Source organism: Amphibalanus amphitrite, unplaced genomic scaffold, assembly GCF_019059575.1.
Source record: "Amphibalanus amphitrite isolate SeventyFive unplaced genomic scaffold, NRLGWU_Aamphi_draft 001651F_arrow, whole genome shotgun sequence".
Taxonomy (NCBI): Eukaryota; Metazoa; Arthropoda; class Thecostraca; order Balanomorpha; family Balanidae; genus Amphibalanus; species Amphibalanus amphitrite.
Genome location: NW_024883144.1, coordinates 104068 through 121497, shown reverse-complemented (window position 1 = coordinate 121497; position 17430 = coordinate 104068). Strand labels below are relative to the sequence as shown.

Sequence of the window (17430 nt, the reverse complement as noted above, 5' to 3'; positions counted from 1 at the left end):
CATGAACAGCTGCCAGCAAAGACGTCAGAGATAATTATATTTTAACACAACAAACAAGCAATAAAACGATTTGTCTCATTCCTATAAACATTGCTGTAGTTCATGGTGAGGATTGCATGTCTATTTTCGGTGTCGTGGAGGCTTACCTATAAAGACGGCGTATACAAGGGGACGAAAACGCCCAGTCAATATGTGAGGACACGAACGGTCGACCGCGCTGTTGTCACGCCATCAACGTTACGTTTCTGTCTATATTCCGTCACGATGAGGTCAGTCTGAGGTCACACGGAGGTGACATGGTAAGTAGCAACTGCGGCTGTTCTCTGGTGAGTGCTCCTTGTGCTCATGAAATATATAAAATAGTCATAACTCATAATAAGTGTATAAGCCCGATGAAATCGGCGTTACTTATGACGAGCTCAGCTTGGCCAGAAGTCACGCAAGGGTATAACCACAAGCCTGGACGAACTCAACCGCAAGTGTCCACTTGAGTATTACTCGTATATGTATGTACACTGTGTTTTGTACGCCAATCAACGCCATCATAGTGTCAACTGTCACGTCTATAAAGTGTTGTTGATTGTCACACTGTCCGGGGCAAGTTATTTTGGGTGTGTGTATGGGCGTTCACACGTCATCGCATTCTGCACAAACAGACCCCGTATATCGGACGGTTGTTGGTTACTCGGTCGATTGCCATCCCTGGACACATGTTCCGACCCGCTACGTCACGTTACTAAGTCACGTCACTAAGGCATGTCACGTCACGTAGTTTGCGACCTATCCAGACCGTGAGGAGTAAGTAATCCCTATCAAGACACCCGCCGATCTCAGCCGCTCATCCTGACCTCGACCTTCCCTGGCCAGCTGAACACGCTCTATTGAACCCGATTGGCAAGCAGTGAGACCGGGCCGCCACGGAGTCCTGGCGACACAGAACAACAGAGCAGGGCCGGGCGGTACCGCGGCGGGGGCGGCGGCCGGCAGTGGTGACCCGGCCGGTCCGCCGACCGGGACGTGTCCGTGTCGTCGATCGTCCATCGATTGCGACTGCGCGACGTCGCGATGCCGGCCAGTGTCCGCGGCGCCGGCGGCAACAGGCGGAGACCCTGGACACCTCCCATCATCACCATCACCGATACAGACGCAGAGAGGGACCTGGTCGACCTGTTTGGGGAGGGCGACTTTCGGACGGAGCTAGCAGACGGCGAGGAGCCGTCTCCGCCGCCGCTGCCACCCGAGGGCGATCAGTCATCGACAGCGACGAGTAACGGTAAATCTTCGTCGTCAGAAACTGGAAATTCGCGATTGCCGAAAATACCCACTACAGTGAAAGAAGAAAAAGAAGAGATGCTGCTTCACTCGGCCGCCGCTCCTCCTTCCGACCGACGCTGGGCCACCCGGCGGAAAACGGGCGTGCAACGCGTGGGCGCCGCCCGCACGCGCACGGCCACCGCCCCCGCCCAGGCTGCCGCCCCCGCCGCCGCCCCGGCGCGGCCCGGCGCCGGGCGTCGTGTCCGGGTGCGTCCCCACAGTCAGATGGCGTCCCCTAGGGAACGGGAGGCGGCGGCCGCGGCGCGTGCTAAGGATGACACCGCCGTGGGCTACGAGAGCGACTCGGCCTGGGATAGTGTGCCCAGCCGGTACAGCGACGCCAGTGGACAGTGGCGGGCACGCAGGGCCACCTTCTTCCGAAACGGCGACCCCTGGTTTCAGGGACTTCAGATGCGCTTCGTGCCTGGTCGGGACTTTGCCTCTCTGGAGGCCTTGTGTGCTAAAATATCGGACCGAATAGGTAAGTTGGCACTCTGGTATGGCTTTGATGGGATCAATTTTAACGGTAACTATCATGCCATATGTATAATAAGGGTTTTGGACGAGACGTTACATTTTACAGTACCTACATATGTCAACATTGAAACACAAGTACCCTATCTTACTGTTTAATTATTGCCCGGCACATGAACAACGAACACGCCATTTCCTTAGTTTTATGCTACATTGCGGTGCGCCCTGAACTAATCTGCTTATGCATGTGCTCGGGCAAGACAAGCGTTTGACTGTACTACCGTAAGAGGTCATGTAAAGCACACCCTAATTGTAGCTCGTAATTCGTATAACCGCTGGTTAGCCTAGCTTGTATTCCATAATCCATAGGTAGTGGAAATCAGGATGATGAGGATATATTTGAAAGTATCTAATTGGTGTCAAAACATCTTTAACATAAACAGAACACGATCCAAGGGAGGGAGAGAAAGAGAGAGAGAGAGAGAGAGAGAGAGAGAGAGAGAGAGAGAGAGAGAGAGAGAGAGAGAGAGAGAGAGAGAGAGAGAGAGAGAGAGAGAGAGAGAAGAGAAAGAGAGAGAGAGAGATAGGGAGAGACGGACAGAAGACAGACAGACGACAGACAGACAGACAGACAGACAGACAGACAGATAGACTGACAGAACAAATCATAGCGTAATATAAATATTGTTATGCTGAACGACACTTTTCACCATAAGATTTCCAAGCTGCTAATGGACAAGGTCGTTACCAAGCCTCGGCTAATTCATTATCCTAAAATTCCTGGCCGCATTAAGTCGTTAGTTTGAGCCCTTGATTAGAGTTATAAAGCCATAAACTTAATTCCTGAGTGTCGCACGCCTTCGTAACACGAAAAGCGTGCATCAACTTCTTTGATGGCCTTGCCGTAGCTCTGGACGACGTAGATGATGATTAACTGTTCGTGAATTCGGTTTCCTAGATTTGATTTGTAGTGCCATTTGACAAAGTTTACCAGAAAAAGAAATAGCCAATAGCATTTCAATTTTCAAAGAATACGTACAAATTGTTAGCCCTGCAAATGAAAGATCAGTCGGAGTGTACCGGTCGGCAGTGCCGAAACAAAGTCGCCTCGAAAAATCATTCAGTCCTAATGGTTTTATGATTAAAATCTTGGCCTATATGTGACGCGGAATCTTGACCCTTTACGTGGCCTACACGTAGTTAGCAGTGGCCAAATTACGATCTGCTGTGGCTCGCAGAGTGGTGGGCATCCCTATCTTTTTTTTCTCTCTCTGACATCGGTGGCCGTTTTTTGCGTGATCAAGAATTTTGTGTCACATCACATGTTTTCTTGTTGTGCTTCATTAAGCCGGGCTATAACTTCTCTGATTCTAAATGTGTTTAGGTATGGTGGTGACAACAGGATTATCGGTTTTATATAGATAAGCTACAAAGGATGTTCCTTGAGTTTTTCCCATCATGTGACGCGCCTAAAAAAATTATCAATGAACCAACCACAGAATTGACAGGTTGTGCTTATTTTCAAACGGTATGCGCCGAGTAAACATGCTTCTGTTGCTGTGGCAACCACAATCGATGTTTGGGTCACAGCGACCTGTCAAACGACTTTAGCCGGAGCATGGCCATCCCACACGCAGGCAGGCAGGCGGGCAAGTAAACGGGCGATGAAATACATCGGTAATGACCACGGCCAGCAGGTGTCCCAGGCTGCAGGCGGGCACGGTATGTGAATAATTAATTGAATTCGAAAACGCCTGGGGTTGTATGGACTGTGACGGTAGTAGGTAGTCAATTCTCTGTGTTGAAGTAGGAATGGTGGCTAATGAAGTATTTACTAGATAATTCAGCATACCCGACAATATAGAAACTTCATGTCTCCAAGATCTTTCTGTTACATTTAGTCTGGCCTCTCGCTCCGTTTTCTGAAAAGCGTTATTAGGGGAGATCCGTTTAAGACGCCCAGGGTCGGTAAGAGGCCCCATCGCTTTTTTACCAAACCAAAAATGTTATTTATTTTTTAATGTTCTTGTAAAGCAGAAGCCCTCTTGAAACAACAACTCACGAAACCTGAGGTATCAGGTGCGTCACAACGACTTTTGGTAAGCCTGTTTCTGTTTTTGCCCCTTTACTTGCTAGATATATGCATCTTTATCACCCTTATATATCTGAAAAACAATGGCTATCAAATGCAATCTTATCTCATCGAAATTGTCATATTTTAGTTTCAGAATAGACCATGTTCTGGTGCGCTGCAAATGTCTCATAAACCATAAATATTGTGACGTTAAAACACTGCATTTTTTTTAAGAGGCCCTCCCTTCGAGGATGATAAAACGCCCCCCGATAAAAAACGCCCCCGATGCTAAAACGCCTGCACCTGCGGCAGGCGTGGCATTCTTTTTTCAAGGAGTTTGTTTTTGTTTCTTTTTTCTGTTTCCTTTCTTAGAGGTAATAGGTACAATTTTCGTTGGTCATCAGCGTTTGGTTGTGCTAGTTTACGCATTGTTCGAGCGCTTTGGAAGTGTTATTGGTTTCGATAACACCGTATTTGCTTAGCTTTTCGAAATAATAGGCCTTGCAGCTGTGTTCGCAAAGCGTCTTTTACAAGTCGACTTGACTTGTAAAACGCCCGAGGGGGGGGGGGCGTCTTACCATACCCATAGTGTAAGAGGCCCTTTTGCAACTTTTTCCAAAATGTTAAAGTTTACGGTTTGTGTACCCCCTAGATTCATTTTGAATGCAAATATGCATGGGAAAATGATGCATGCTCACAGCGCATGCACACGTTAGCTCTTAAATATTATCAGTTGTCTAAGAATAGCAACTGAGCTTAAGGGGGGGGGGGGCGTCCTGCACCACTCTCCCCTATATTCTCCCCACTGCTCTTCCCCTGACTGATGTGTTGTGTGTCTGTCAGATCTTCCAAACGGGGCGCGTTACGTGTTTACGATGGACGGAACCCGCGTGCGGCTGATTCAGGAGCTCCAGGACGGCTCCTGTTATGTCTGCTCTTCCTCGCGTACTTTTCAGGTGAGTGCAAGGCTATAATGAATCACCTCTGCACGTTTGTGCTTAGTGTTGGGCTTTGGAGTCTGTGAACATGAACACATCAGACGTTCCCTCGCGTGTTTTTCCTTTACCTGCTCTTGATCAAGCACAATGTGTTCGTGCAGACACTGGCTTTGTTCTATTAGAAAAATTGGCGCGTGTGCTTTATCGATTTCCTTTCAAATTTTCTAATGGATATCGCTCCATGCGGCTTTATTGAAATTAGTGCAGTCTGAATGACTTCCCCGGATATACCTGCCATCGGATACCTTGAAAACTACGCGCATTTGTCAGAAAAACGTTGGAACTTGGAAGACAATTATGCGCAAGAATCTCTGTGCTTTTTTTGTGATTTGTCTTCTGCTACTAACACATATGAAATCACCAGAAGTCACCAAAGCTAAAAACTTTTACTATTTTCCCCACTGATATTTGCCTTATACGACGAATGACGCTGTTGGTCGTGAAATAAAGAACCAAGTGGGTATGTACTTACATCAAGCGATAGCATCAGTTGGGCGCAAATCTTTATTCCCACTACTGCCCTAAAGTTTCTGTGAAATATCACAAAAATTGCAAACGTCCGGAATAAAATGTCGACCCCATGAAGCTATTACCATTGCATGGCTGCTCTGGCCTCGCATGAAGATATGTGCACAACCTTGCAGCAGTTGCATGTAACCATCGGTCGGTGTTATTCAAAACAGGAAGCGCAATGCTATACCGTCCATGTATTCATAAAACAAAATTTGACCCGTACTGCGGCACTTGGTGAACCATGAAAGATCTATTGTAATTCATGTCATTACATACATCTAGCCGTATGCATTTCCAATGGACTCTGCATGCCTGTGTCGGACGATGTCGTCAGTCCGCTCGGGCCGAGCCGGCGGCGGCCTCGGTCAGCTCAGCACGGAACTCGGTCCCGCTCATTAGCCGGTCTCGCCACGACGGCTTTACGAACGCTGAGCAAACAGTTCATTAGCCGGCCACGAGCCCTCCGGCTACAATCGGGGTCAGTCGCGCGGCCGACCTCCGCCGCGCGCGCCGCTCTTCACTCGGCGCAGCGTCTCAAACCGGTACTGACAGCCTTTGGAAGAGATCACTGGACTCTGTGGGATCGTGGACTCTGAATGGAGTGGAGACAGCTTGCGCTCCTCGGCAGGAGCACGATGTAGTGACGTGGCGACTCAGTTATCGACGGCCATTCGTTCCGGGGTCCCGGTGTTGTGTTTGTAGAATAGGCTGTGCGTGTCGCCTTCTGCTAGTTACGGCCTCGTCGACAGCGCTAATTGTGTGACCTGGGTTGAACGGGTCGAGAGCCAACAGTCGCTCCATCAGTGGGGTGAGTGGCCGTTTAAATATGCGCGTCAACAAAACGTCATGCATGCCTAATTAATGCCAATAACAGTTGCCTATTAAGGTCTTCTTGGAACTGAGAATCACTGCGGTTCGTTATAAATAGAAATGTTATAAAACGAAAGTGATAAAATGGCACAAAATTAGCTCTTCATAACAAATGCACAAAATACCTTTACCAGAATAAATACTACATCATTCGTATCTCAAATCTCTACTACTTTTTAGATATATAATCTAAAAGCGATGCCTGTGAGAACCGGCTATGCTTGTGCATCGTGCGTCAACCAGCTGGAAATGAATTGGTGAGTTCCGCGCTCTGCATGGTCCCACTCTATCCATCGTAGTAGTATCCATCGTAGTAACTGTCCTTTAGGATCCGTCTATCTCAGAATTTTCAAAACCGACTGAATTTGCTTATACAGAAGTTCAACCTCACGATTTATGGTTTTGTAAAACGTCAGCAAACAAAACGTCTTTTGTAAAAGATATAAAAAAAACAGTTTCACACTCCAGCTGGACGTCTACCCTGCTTTGAAATTGTTGAAAAGCATACGGTCATATTTAGCTCTGATGAGTTTTTTCGGCAATGAAATAATAGTGCAATTTTTTGGTAATACAAATCTGCATTTCCTTAGTCACAAATTTCCGTCTGACTTTCGTGTTGCCTCTTACTTCCCTAACTTCTTGGAAAAAATAAAATAAATAAATAGCTCGTTGAGTGCAAAGTAAAGCACGCCAATAAAATCGTCATTTGTGCCACTAAAATTCAATTCAATTTAATCTCTTCAATTTCTTCAAGGCCAAGCTCTTATGGCTGGTAACTTATGGCAAAGATTGTCTATGGTCGTCAAACATGGATGACACGAGTCTTTGAATGATTTAAGAGACAGCGCTTATAAGCCTGGGGTGAAATGAATGTTCGGGAAGTATAGCAACATCCGCATATTATGGATTTCTCGATTCACATTCCGTGTAACCAGCTGGTTCAACGAAATGTCATGCTCGTCGATGTTTCTGTGAGTGCCATTTGAGCGGAATTCATGTAACGGTGATAATACCCACTGAACTTATCCAACGATGCATATGTAAATCAGTAGAATCTTCTTCATAGCTTCAACTTTCAAACCTTATCACCACGCATCGAATTCTCACTAATCTAAGGACAATTTTAACCCTCGCCCGTATTGGTGTTTTTCCAGCCGCGAACGTATAAGGGGGGGTCCGTTGGACCCCCCCCCCTTGCCGTTTCGCCCCTGATCGAGCTAGAGCTTCGCGGAAAAAAACAAGCGCGTTGCCCGTGACGAGAGAAAGCCGATGATACCCAATTTTAAGGTCCTAGGTCATTGGTTGACCTTGCAGGTCAGGTCAATGACCCAAAAGTCGGGAAAATCGGGACCTGTTAGAACGTCGTAAAGTGTGACTGCTATGGGGTTTTTCGGGGTGCTGATCACGAATATCATGTTCGTTTTGATCACAGATGATGTCTTCATGCATTTAGGCCAGGTCGGGTCAGGTCAGGTCAACAAGTAAGGGTATTCGTAGTAGGTGGCAACCGCCTATGACAGCTTCGTAACATGTTACGAAGGCACCGAAACTACTTCGTAAATGTTTATATGGTTGCTAAATTCGAATTCAGCTCCAAAATTGGCCTAGAAACACGTAAAACTCGAAAAAGTGAATCAAGGTCATGAAAGGTCAATGACCTGACCTGACCTTCAGGTGACCTTGACACCCACCCTAATGCATGGGGGCAACATCATATCCCATGTCTGGACGCTTGAAACCACGAAAAGACTGCAAACGCGCGGCTAATGCGAGCCGACATATGTACGCCGAATCGCGATTCCGGCCAAACATGGTCTCGAAAAGTAGGTCACAGGTCAAAGGTCATTTGGGTCAGGGTCATGAAATTTTCAGGGTAGGTGTAAAATTGATTAACGCGAGGGTACTGAAAGTTTCGTTGCGATCGACCGCTTTTTACGCGAGTTATTTGCGAAAAACCATGGGGGGTCCGTTCGACCCCCCCTCTATACGGGCGAGGGTTAAGTTCTAGAAACATGTACATATAACGTATAGGCTGCAGTCAGAAAAAAGTTTTTGCTTTTCATTAGAGAAACTGAGCTGATCACTGCTGGTAAACGTCCTCCCACTTCTACAAAACAATATCTTGCAATGTTTTGAATGTAGTTCGAGGTCTTCACAGTGACATAATTCAACATAACTTGCAACTCGTGCACTTTCTATATTCGTAGACGTCCAGACATTTACAGCTAAATGTTGGGAGCCCCCTGAACAGCCACTTTGTATAAATTTCAAGAGACTTCAGTGAGGAGGTCAAGAAAAAGAGATTCTGCACAAAGCGAAGAGTCCAAGAGGAGATCAGTGATCTTCGATTGGGTGAACTCGAGCCAGTACTAAATACTAATGCGATGAATCGTGATATGAAACGCATCTGCTGAACAACTTACCGATGAGATACGTGTGCGAAGGTTACAAATTCGTGACCAGTGTGAGACTTTAGTCACATAGCTATTCTCTTTCTTTGGCGCCTGCACGTTTGGATACCTGTCACTTATGCTCCCATTTGTTTCTTTTGGCCAACATTTCGCCAAGATCAAGGTGTTTCAGTGTTATGGCTGTCTCCCTGCAAGTGCAAACAAGGTGATCCTGTCGTTCGAAACTTCAAACTTCCTGGTCTTTACGATTTCTGGAAGACACTGATTCCTCTTCAACTAACATAGCAAGTCAGCGTGCTTATAAGACAGGACCCGAAGGGCATGGGCCGTTGCGACCGGCGCCCTCCACCGGCGTGGCAGGTCACCGAACGACCTCTGGGTCCGATTGTGTCCGTGTTCCATCGTCTGTACCGAAGCGCTACCGACCACGGCTCCACCTGCATTCACTGTATCCTAAAGCAGCAGCGCAGAGCGCAGCCGACTCTTCGTGTAAGTCGAACTTTGGTGGCGCTCATACGCTTTCTCGCTGTTCGTTGTCTGGTAGATATTTGTAGTAGAGTTTTGCTTACCTCTTGGTGGCTTGCAGATACAAACACGATGCTGAACACTCATGGTTTCGTGCTAAAATGAGAAGCTTCACGCCTCTTTCGGTGAAACTATAGACAAGAGCTCCGGCTCTGTATTTTTAAATCGCGATGGTATTGTTTTAGTGAACATTTTTGTGATTGGTGCAAACAAGGATCTCTCGCCTGCTCCTTAGGGCCATGGATCACAGTGCCACTGATACGCAACAAGCCGTGGTACGTGTGCATGGTGAATGAACGCATCACATTAACGCATGCTGCTTAAAATCTCGATTTATTTGTGATGCATGTATACTATTTTACAAGCATACGGTGAACGACGATTTCTTTTTTGGACACCACTGAGTAATGCTGTGTAAATGCTTAGAATGATATTTGCACGATAAAACATGGCATATACAAAGCTTCTTTATCATGTTTTATGGCCAGTTGACTGCGTCAGGGCAATGCCTGAGTGCCTCTATATATAGCGTGGCTTTACAGAATGCTAAAAGCATAAATAAAATGAGCGTTATGCTGCTAAAATTCAATAGTTGTGCATGAAAATATTATACTTTGGTTAAAAGAACATTTGGCAAGCGATTTATTACAGAACCCGGTAGATAAATCTCCAATAGTTTGTTGTTAAATTCGAAAAAGGTGATCATTCGATATAACCTTTGATGCCCACGTGCACGTCAGCCATTCATCAAAACTTTAACTGGCGACCCCACACCACCGCTGTCCCGCAGAAGGTGCCTTACGGTATGAAGTCGCTGGGGCGTCGCACTCAACCTGACCCCGAGTCGACTCCGCGCCGAGAAAAGCCCCGCAGGCACCGTGTCAAGCCACTATCGCCCGTGGTGAGGCGCGGATTCGGCCGTACCGCCGGCGGCGGCGGCAGCAGCAGCGGGGGGAGCGGGGGCAGCGGCGGGGCGCCCGCTGAGGTGACGGAGCCGGTGGACAGCGGAGGGAAGGGAGGACGACGCTCCGGCGACGGACGGGTCATCAAGATCGTCAACAACGACGACCACTCCGTGCAGGTGAGTCAGCGATGGCTGGAGTCGATGTTTCTGTGAAATACGGTGGTGCTGGGTTTGAGGTAACCAACGGTTTCAAATAAATGCTGTTTCATCTGTAAAGATCAAGTTAATTTAAAGATCTAGAAATGTGTGTATCGTTGAAATGACTGACAGTAGAGTTGCGCTGCTGGTGTGCTACATCACCTATAACTCCTTCCTAAAATGTTTTACGAAACCCTTATAACGCACGTAGCTTTTCTTTGATTCTTTAGGTTTTATTCCTCAATCCTCATGTGTGTGTGTATGTATGTATGTATTACAAATCGTGTTGTATAGCAAAATGTGTACGTCAAGCCAAATGCCTATGCAACTCTTAAACATATGAATCAGGTTGAGATAGTGAATTTTACGGATCATGGGTCACAAATATGTCATTACGTTTTTTGGCAAAAGGCTTCAGATAGGTAGGTATATTGTCTGAGCATTCGTCTGCAACTCGGAAATTCGTGGTATGAGGAAAGCTGAATCCACTATCGATTGACATTTGAACGCTGCAGCGTGGCTGTTAGGGCAGGGGCGTCAAGTCGGTTTGTCAGCAATCATTGCAATCACGTGAAAATGAACCAGGTGTTCATTTCGATAAAGGGTCGTCTGGAAATTCACCATCATTAGTCAGATGTGCCAGTAATGGTCGCATGCCAAGGCTATTCTAGTCATAATCCCTCTAATTATATGTCGTTGTTCGTCAGCATCATAGCCTCTTATGGCTGCCAGTGCTGCTATTCCCGGCTGAGTAGATACGTAAAGCAAATTTAGGGAACTTCAATCCTCCTTCAAAGATTCACGTTCTCGGTTCTTCCTTCATCTTGGCGAAAACCATGCAAGTTTAGAACTACCAGACGACTGCTCGGCTAGAAACAATAAACGTTATGCTGAGATGCGAAGATGATGAAAGAGATCAAGCTAACCTAGTGATCGCAGGGGTTTTATGGGCTCACCTTCAGGTGAGCCAGAGGTGAAAACTTCTAATCTGTCAAAATTGCGAGGTTCGACGCAATGCATAGTCAATGACCGTTCCATGATCAATGAAATGGCGAATGAAATGGAAAATGATGACAGGGCATGAAGCATTGGGAAATGGTCGAGGACTCGTAAGGATGAATAAAGTTCATTTGAGAAAGTCGCTGAAACAAAGCTTCTCTTCTGCACTTCCTAAAATTATCTCACTTTTACAGAGTCGTGTTTTGCTGAACTTGAAGACCTGCCAACCCTTTGAAGACGTTCTTTTGGATTTGGGACAAATCATCAAGGTGAAGAACGCAGCAAAAATGTACACCACATGGGGCCAGGAGGTGAGTGACAATTGTAGATGTCCCTAGCTCGGACCGCGTCTTTTCATCAAGTTCAAAACACTCCCACCTCTATCGCCAAGTACATTATTGAATAAAACGTTAATGTCTCGCATGTGACACATGAAACATCGCTGAGAAAACATTGAACTCAGGTCATTCCTTGCCCGCACAATAGAAAGCCAAATGTCACTGGCGACATCGAACTACTCCCTGCCTAGCCTCGATGCATCAATTGGGACACAGAGGTGGTCATTGTCATCGACCGAGCTACTTGTCATAAACCACCGGGGTCGCTCGGTTGGTGGGTCGACACTCAGCCCCCACCTGGCGCCTCGCGGGCCACGGTGCAGCGTGCGCCGCCAGCTACCTTCGTGACCCCTCTTTCCCACGATATTCGCTACCGCACGCCCACCACACACCGGGAACCATTGTGTGACGTGATAGATAGAGGTCCTCTTTTGTCAATATTGTGACGTCATCACAGTGTTTTGCCAACACAGTAGCAGTTAATGATGTCTTATCCTCACTTTGTTCCACTGTTTTTACTCGTGTTCTGTAATGAGTAATGATGAGTGATATTGATGAAATACTAGGACTTACTCCACAAGGAGATCGAATGGGTCGGAGCGCTTTCAATATGTATTATACATATCGTCGTCAGCGAATCAATAACGGGTCGAATCGAGTCGGGTATCGAAGAGGTTCGGGAGCTGCGCGGCAGAGCGATCACATACTATTCGAATTATGCATTAAAGAGAATAAAAAACACGTGAGAACAATCATGATACACTAGCTGCTAAAATGAATTAAAATGGGGTGCTAAAATGCATAAATGGCACGTATAAAAATACAATAAAGGGGGGGGGGGGGAAACAGGATACCTATGGTGATAAAGACTGAGTAGAAAAGACTATACAAAAATGAGTGCAAAAACTGTAAAAGGACGAGTACAAATATAAATACATACAAAGGCCGAACTAGACGTAAACACTACTGACAAAAACGGCGGATTATCGGCAGCCAGCGGTCATGCAGCAGGGCACCCGAGTTCCTGTTCACGTTTGCGTCATTCGGCGACACCAGGACGGCTTCACGCCGACCAACAGTCCGAATATAGGCCGATTCCAGGAGAAGTCGCATCTGGTGATGACTGGCTCGATTCAAGATCTTGATGGCATCGAAAGCAGGTGAGCAGTCTCTATGGGTACTGAAGGCCGATGTATTGGCTCTCGAGCGGACTGCTCCAGTCCAGCTCTCCCGGTGTTCTCGGAGTCTCGTGCCCAGCTCACGATCTGTCTCGCCGATATAGACCATTGGGTCACCGTCCACTTGGCAGGAGCACTCGATCCGATAGATGACGTTGCTCTGTTGTAGCTTAGGCAGATGGTGCTTAGCCTTGCTGCAGAGCAGCGAGCCGATGGTGACTGAAGGCTTGGAGACGAGCTGGATCCCGATCTTGCTGGCCTCCCGTTTGAGTTGGTAGAACAGGGGGCCGGCAAACGGAACAGAGACTCGGACAGGCGCCGGGTGTGAGTTCGCGCTAGGTGGCGCTGGTAGGGCCCTTGCCTTCAGTCTGAGATCGGTCCGAGTCTTCTGAATGGCCGAGTCGATGAATGATCGTGGGTAGCCATGATGATGAAACTTCTGGCGGATGAAGTCAAGCTCCTGCTGGCGGTCTCTCATGGACGAACAGTATCGGATCGCTCGAGTGCAGTCAGATCGAATGGCCGCTCTCAGGTAGCGGGTCTCGGTGTAGGAGCTGAAGGCAGGCACTTGGTTGGTGTTGCAGGACTTCCTGTAGACCTTGGTGCAGAACTTGTCGTCTCTTCTAGTGATGCAGATGTCAAGATACGGTAGCTGTCGGTTTACTTCCAAGTCAGTGGTGACATTGATGCTGGAGTCCTTGCTGTTCAGCTGGTTGACCCACGTGACGACATCCTCAGCACGTGGGTCAACCAGCTGAACAGCAAGGACTCCAGCATCAATGTCACCACTGACTTGGAAGTAAACCGACAGCTACCGTATCTTGACATCTGCATCACTAGAAGAGACGACAAGTTCTGCACCAAGGTCTACAGGAAGTCCTGCAACACCAACCAAGTGCCTGCCTTCAGCTCCTACACCGAGACCCGCTACCTGAGAGCGGCCATTCGATCTGACTGCACTCGAGCGATCCGATACTGTTCGTCCATGAGAGACCGCCAGCAGGAGCTTGACTTCATCCGCCAGAAGTTTCATCATCATGGCTACCCACGATCATTCATCGACTCGGCCATTCAGAAGACTCGGACCGATCTCAGACTGAAGGCAAGGGCCCTACCAGCGCCACCTAGCGCGAACTCACACCCGGCGCCTGTCCGAGTCTCTGTTCCGTTTGCCGGCCCCCTGTTCTACCAACTCAAACGGGAGGCCAGCAAGATCGGGATCCAGCTCGTCTCCAAGCCTTCAGTCACCATCGGCTCGCTGCTCTGCAGCAAGGCTAAGCACCATCTGCCTAAGCTACAACAGAGCAACGTCATCTATCGGATCGAGTGCTCCTGCCAAGTGGACGGTGACCCAATGGTCTATATCGGCGAGACAGATCGTGAGCTGGGCACGAGACTCCGAGAACACCGGGAGAGCTGGACTGGAGCAGTCCGCTCGAGAGCCAATACATCGGCCTTCAGTACCCATAGAGACTGCTCACCTGCTTTCGATGCCATCAAGATCTTGAATCGAGCCAGTCATCACCAGATGCGACTTCTCCTGGAATCGGCCTATATTCGGACTGTTGGTCGGCGTGAAGCCGTCCTGGTGTCGCCGAATGACGCAAACGTGAACAGGAACTCGGGTGCCCTGCTGCATGACCGCTGGCTGCCGATAATCCGCCGTTTTTGTCAGTAGTGTTTACGTCTAGTTCGGCCTTTGTATGTATTTATATTTGTACTCGTCCTTTTACAGTTTTTGCACTCATTTTTGTATAGTCTTTTCTACTCAGTCTTTATCACCATAGGTATCCTGTTTCCCCCCCCCCTTTATTGTATTTTTATACGTGCCATTTATGCATTTTAGCACCCCATTTTAATTCATTTTAGCAGCTAGTGTATCATGATTGTTCTCACGTGTTTTTTATTCTCTTTAATGCATAATTCGAATAGTATGTGATCGCTCTGCCGCGCAGCTCCCGAACCTCTTCGATACCCGACTCGATTCGACCCGTTATTGATTCGCTGACGACGATATGTATAATACATATTGAAAGCGCTCCGACCCATTCGATCTCCTTGTGGAGTAAGTCCTAGTATTTCATCAATTTAATTCCATCTCCACATCATGTCATTACGATGAGTGATATGTTTCAATAGGTCATTTGAAATGCGTTTGGTTACTGGTAAAGATGTAAGTACATTGCGCAATGAACATATGTACTTGATCGCGTTCTTCAAAATGTTACGCAAGTATATAAAGCGGAGGATGAAAGAGACTAAAAATACTGACCGCTTGGCGTAGACCTCTACCAAGCGTCTCTCTGGCTCCTCCAGGTGAAGAGTTTCTCCCAGCTGAGGAATGACTTCGCCGAGACGGACACGTTCTACCTGAGCGGCGGAGGGCAGACCACTGTCCGGGGGACAAAGGTTACCACGGACACCGCCTTCCGCACACTGGAGGACCGCAAACTGGATAAGATCATGAGGCGTTACAACAGCGAACCTACCCTGCCCGGTTAGTTTGCGTGGACTTTTAGGTAGTTAGGGGTTCGTATTGCAGGCGCCAGGGCCACACGAAATGAGGCGCAATGAAGGTGATTTAGGAAAACTGTCCTGTGATGTGAAGCATTCAGTTGAAACTCGAGACTCCCCGCGGCGTTGTTGGAGCAGCGTGGCGGCTTGGCTGGACTGCAGTCGTGTTAGTATCGATGTTCCCAGCCAGGTCATTATGCTGGCATATGTAACCAAATACGTCGCCATAAAGTCTGCTCAGTTATTGGCGTTTCCAGCTTTCACTGCCGAACCGTTGCTTGCGACTACCGACTCGACTGTTCGCTATTTCTGTCCATTCCAGGGAAAGACCGCAAGGCTCAGCCGATACGGGGCCGGGCCGATTCCGCCTCTGTGCCCAGCGTGGGGCCGCGCACCTCGGCAGAGAGGGCCAGTGAGGCGGAGAAGCCTCGGATCAAAGTCAGTCTGCTGGGGCTGACCCGCACCTTCTACCTGCCGAGCAGACATCCGCGGGTCAACCCGCTGCCTCCCGACCGACGCCTGAAGCTCGACTGGGTGTATCCTTGCAAATGCTAGAGAGCACGGGAAAGAATGGAGCTGATAAGAAACGAGTCACTTTTTCTATCAGATTCGGCACCAGAGATTTGTCGATTGATATACTATAAGATGCATTTGGCTGCTTCGAAGTAAACATTACGGACTTTTGAAATAGTGAAAATCAATGAAACACTTTCCTTTTGATTTAGGTCAAAATAGCAAAATTTAACAGCAGGAAGCTACCTTCTTCCACGTAGAGTCACGGCTTAACCCGCGAGTTGCTGGGGGGGGGGGCGTTAAACGCCCCCACTGTTTTCGCCGGGCCATAGCATAAAAACGGCGCGCCGCAGGCGCGCCAAATTTTGGGTACCTGTAGGGAATTGATTGAAGTTTATTGTGACAAAGTTTCAAAAAAAACGATCGGAATTTTTTTGAGATATCGAGGTTTTAGTGACGTCATGATTTCTGAGTTTTCGACCGTTGTTTATTGTTGTTTATTGGGGCTTTAGGGCGCGTCGACTGCAAAGGTCATTTTGCGCCCATAACGTCGCGCTAGTAAAACAAGTGTTTCAAAAGAAGAAACTTTCTAGATATCAAGACTAGAAAGTAAAAGACTTTATAAAAAAGACAGGGTAAAATAAAACAACGCAAGAGCGTCGTAAAAGACAACTGACTAGACAAGAAGACTAGAGAGGATTTGGGTCAGGTCGAATAAATCGCTTGGAATTTGACTGCACGGATAAAGGAAAAGATGTTGCCAGATAAAACCCAGGGTGACTCGTCACCCAGCAGGTGGCGGACAGTGGTACCCGGAGCGATGCGGCCGAGGTAGCGTGTCCGGTCTGGTTCTAAACGTGGACAAGATAAGAGCACGTGAGCGACGGTAAGAGGCGCGGAACAACCGTTGCAAATGGCCTGCTCGTCTCCGCGGAGGAGGTGGCCATGCGTGGCATATGTATGGCCGATTCGGAGCCTGCACAAGATCACCTCGTTGGACCGGTTGTCTTGCAAGCAAGACCTCCATGGCTCCAAAGTCGGCTTCACCTCACGGAGCTTTCCGCCTCCACGTAGGCTCCACTCTGCCTGCCACTCAGAGAGAATGAAAGATCGCACAGCCGAATAAAGGTCACGCGCCGGCAATGGCAGACGTCGAGTGCAGGAGGCTGCGGCCGCGCGCCTCGCGGCCGCATCTGCCAGCTCGTTGCCGTGTATGCCGACGTGGCTGGGAATCCAGCAAAACTGAACAAATTTTCCCGATTGTTCCACTGACTGAAGTCGAGCTAAAATGTCTTGAACGATCGGGTCAACTGGATTAAAACTCCGTAACGCCAAAAGGCTACTTAGGGAGTCCGATAAAATCAAGTAAGAAAGGCCGTCCGACACCTCGATAAAACACAGAGCCTTCTCGATGGCGACTAGCTCAGATGAAAACACCGAGGCAAAAGAAGGTAGAGAGAATGAGCGGGTATCGCGACCTGCGATAAAAGCACATCCCACTCCCTCAGGCGTTTTTGATCCGTCTGTAAAAAAGGTGTTAACCCTCGCCCCGTTGGGGGGGGGCCATTTTGCCCCCTCCCCCTGTGGTTTTTCCTGAATAGCAAGAA

At 48.1% G+C, this 17430-nt stretch overlaps 1 protein-coding gene across 1 annotated transcript in view; it reads left to right on the top strand.

Annotated features, from left to right (window-relative positions):
* Window positions 1-1051: 1051 nt before the first annotated feature.
* LOC122374392 (echinoderm microtubule-associated protein-like CG42247) overlaps window positions 1052-17430 on the top strand; it is a 29004-nt gene continuing 12625 nt past the window's right edge. Inside the window, exons 1-6 of the mRNA XM_043353114.1 lie at window positions 1052-1795; window positions 4706-4818; window positions 9970-10260; window positions 11475-11591; window positions 15113-15293; window positions 15633-15846. Coding sequence (XP_043209049.1) covers window positions 1066-1795; window positions 4706-4818; window positions 9970-10260; window positions 11475-11591; window positions 15113-15293; window positions 15633-15846 — 1646 coding nt within the window. The 5' untranslated portion in view covers window positions 1052-1065. The remainder of the gene's footprint in view (window positions 1796-4705; window positions 4819-9969; window positions 10261-11474; window positions 11592-15112; window positions 15294-15632; window positions 15847-17430) is intronic.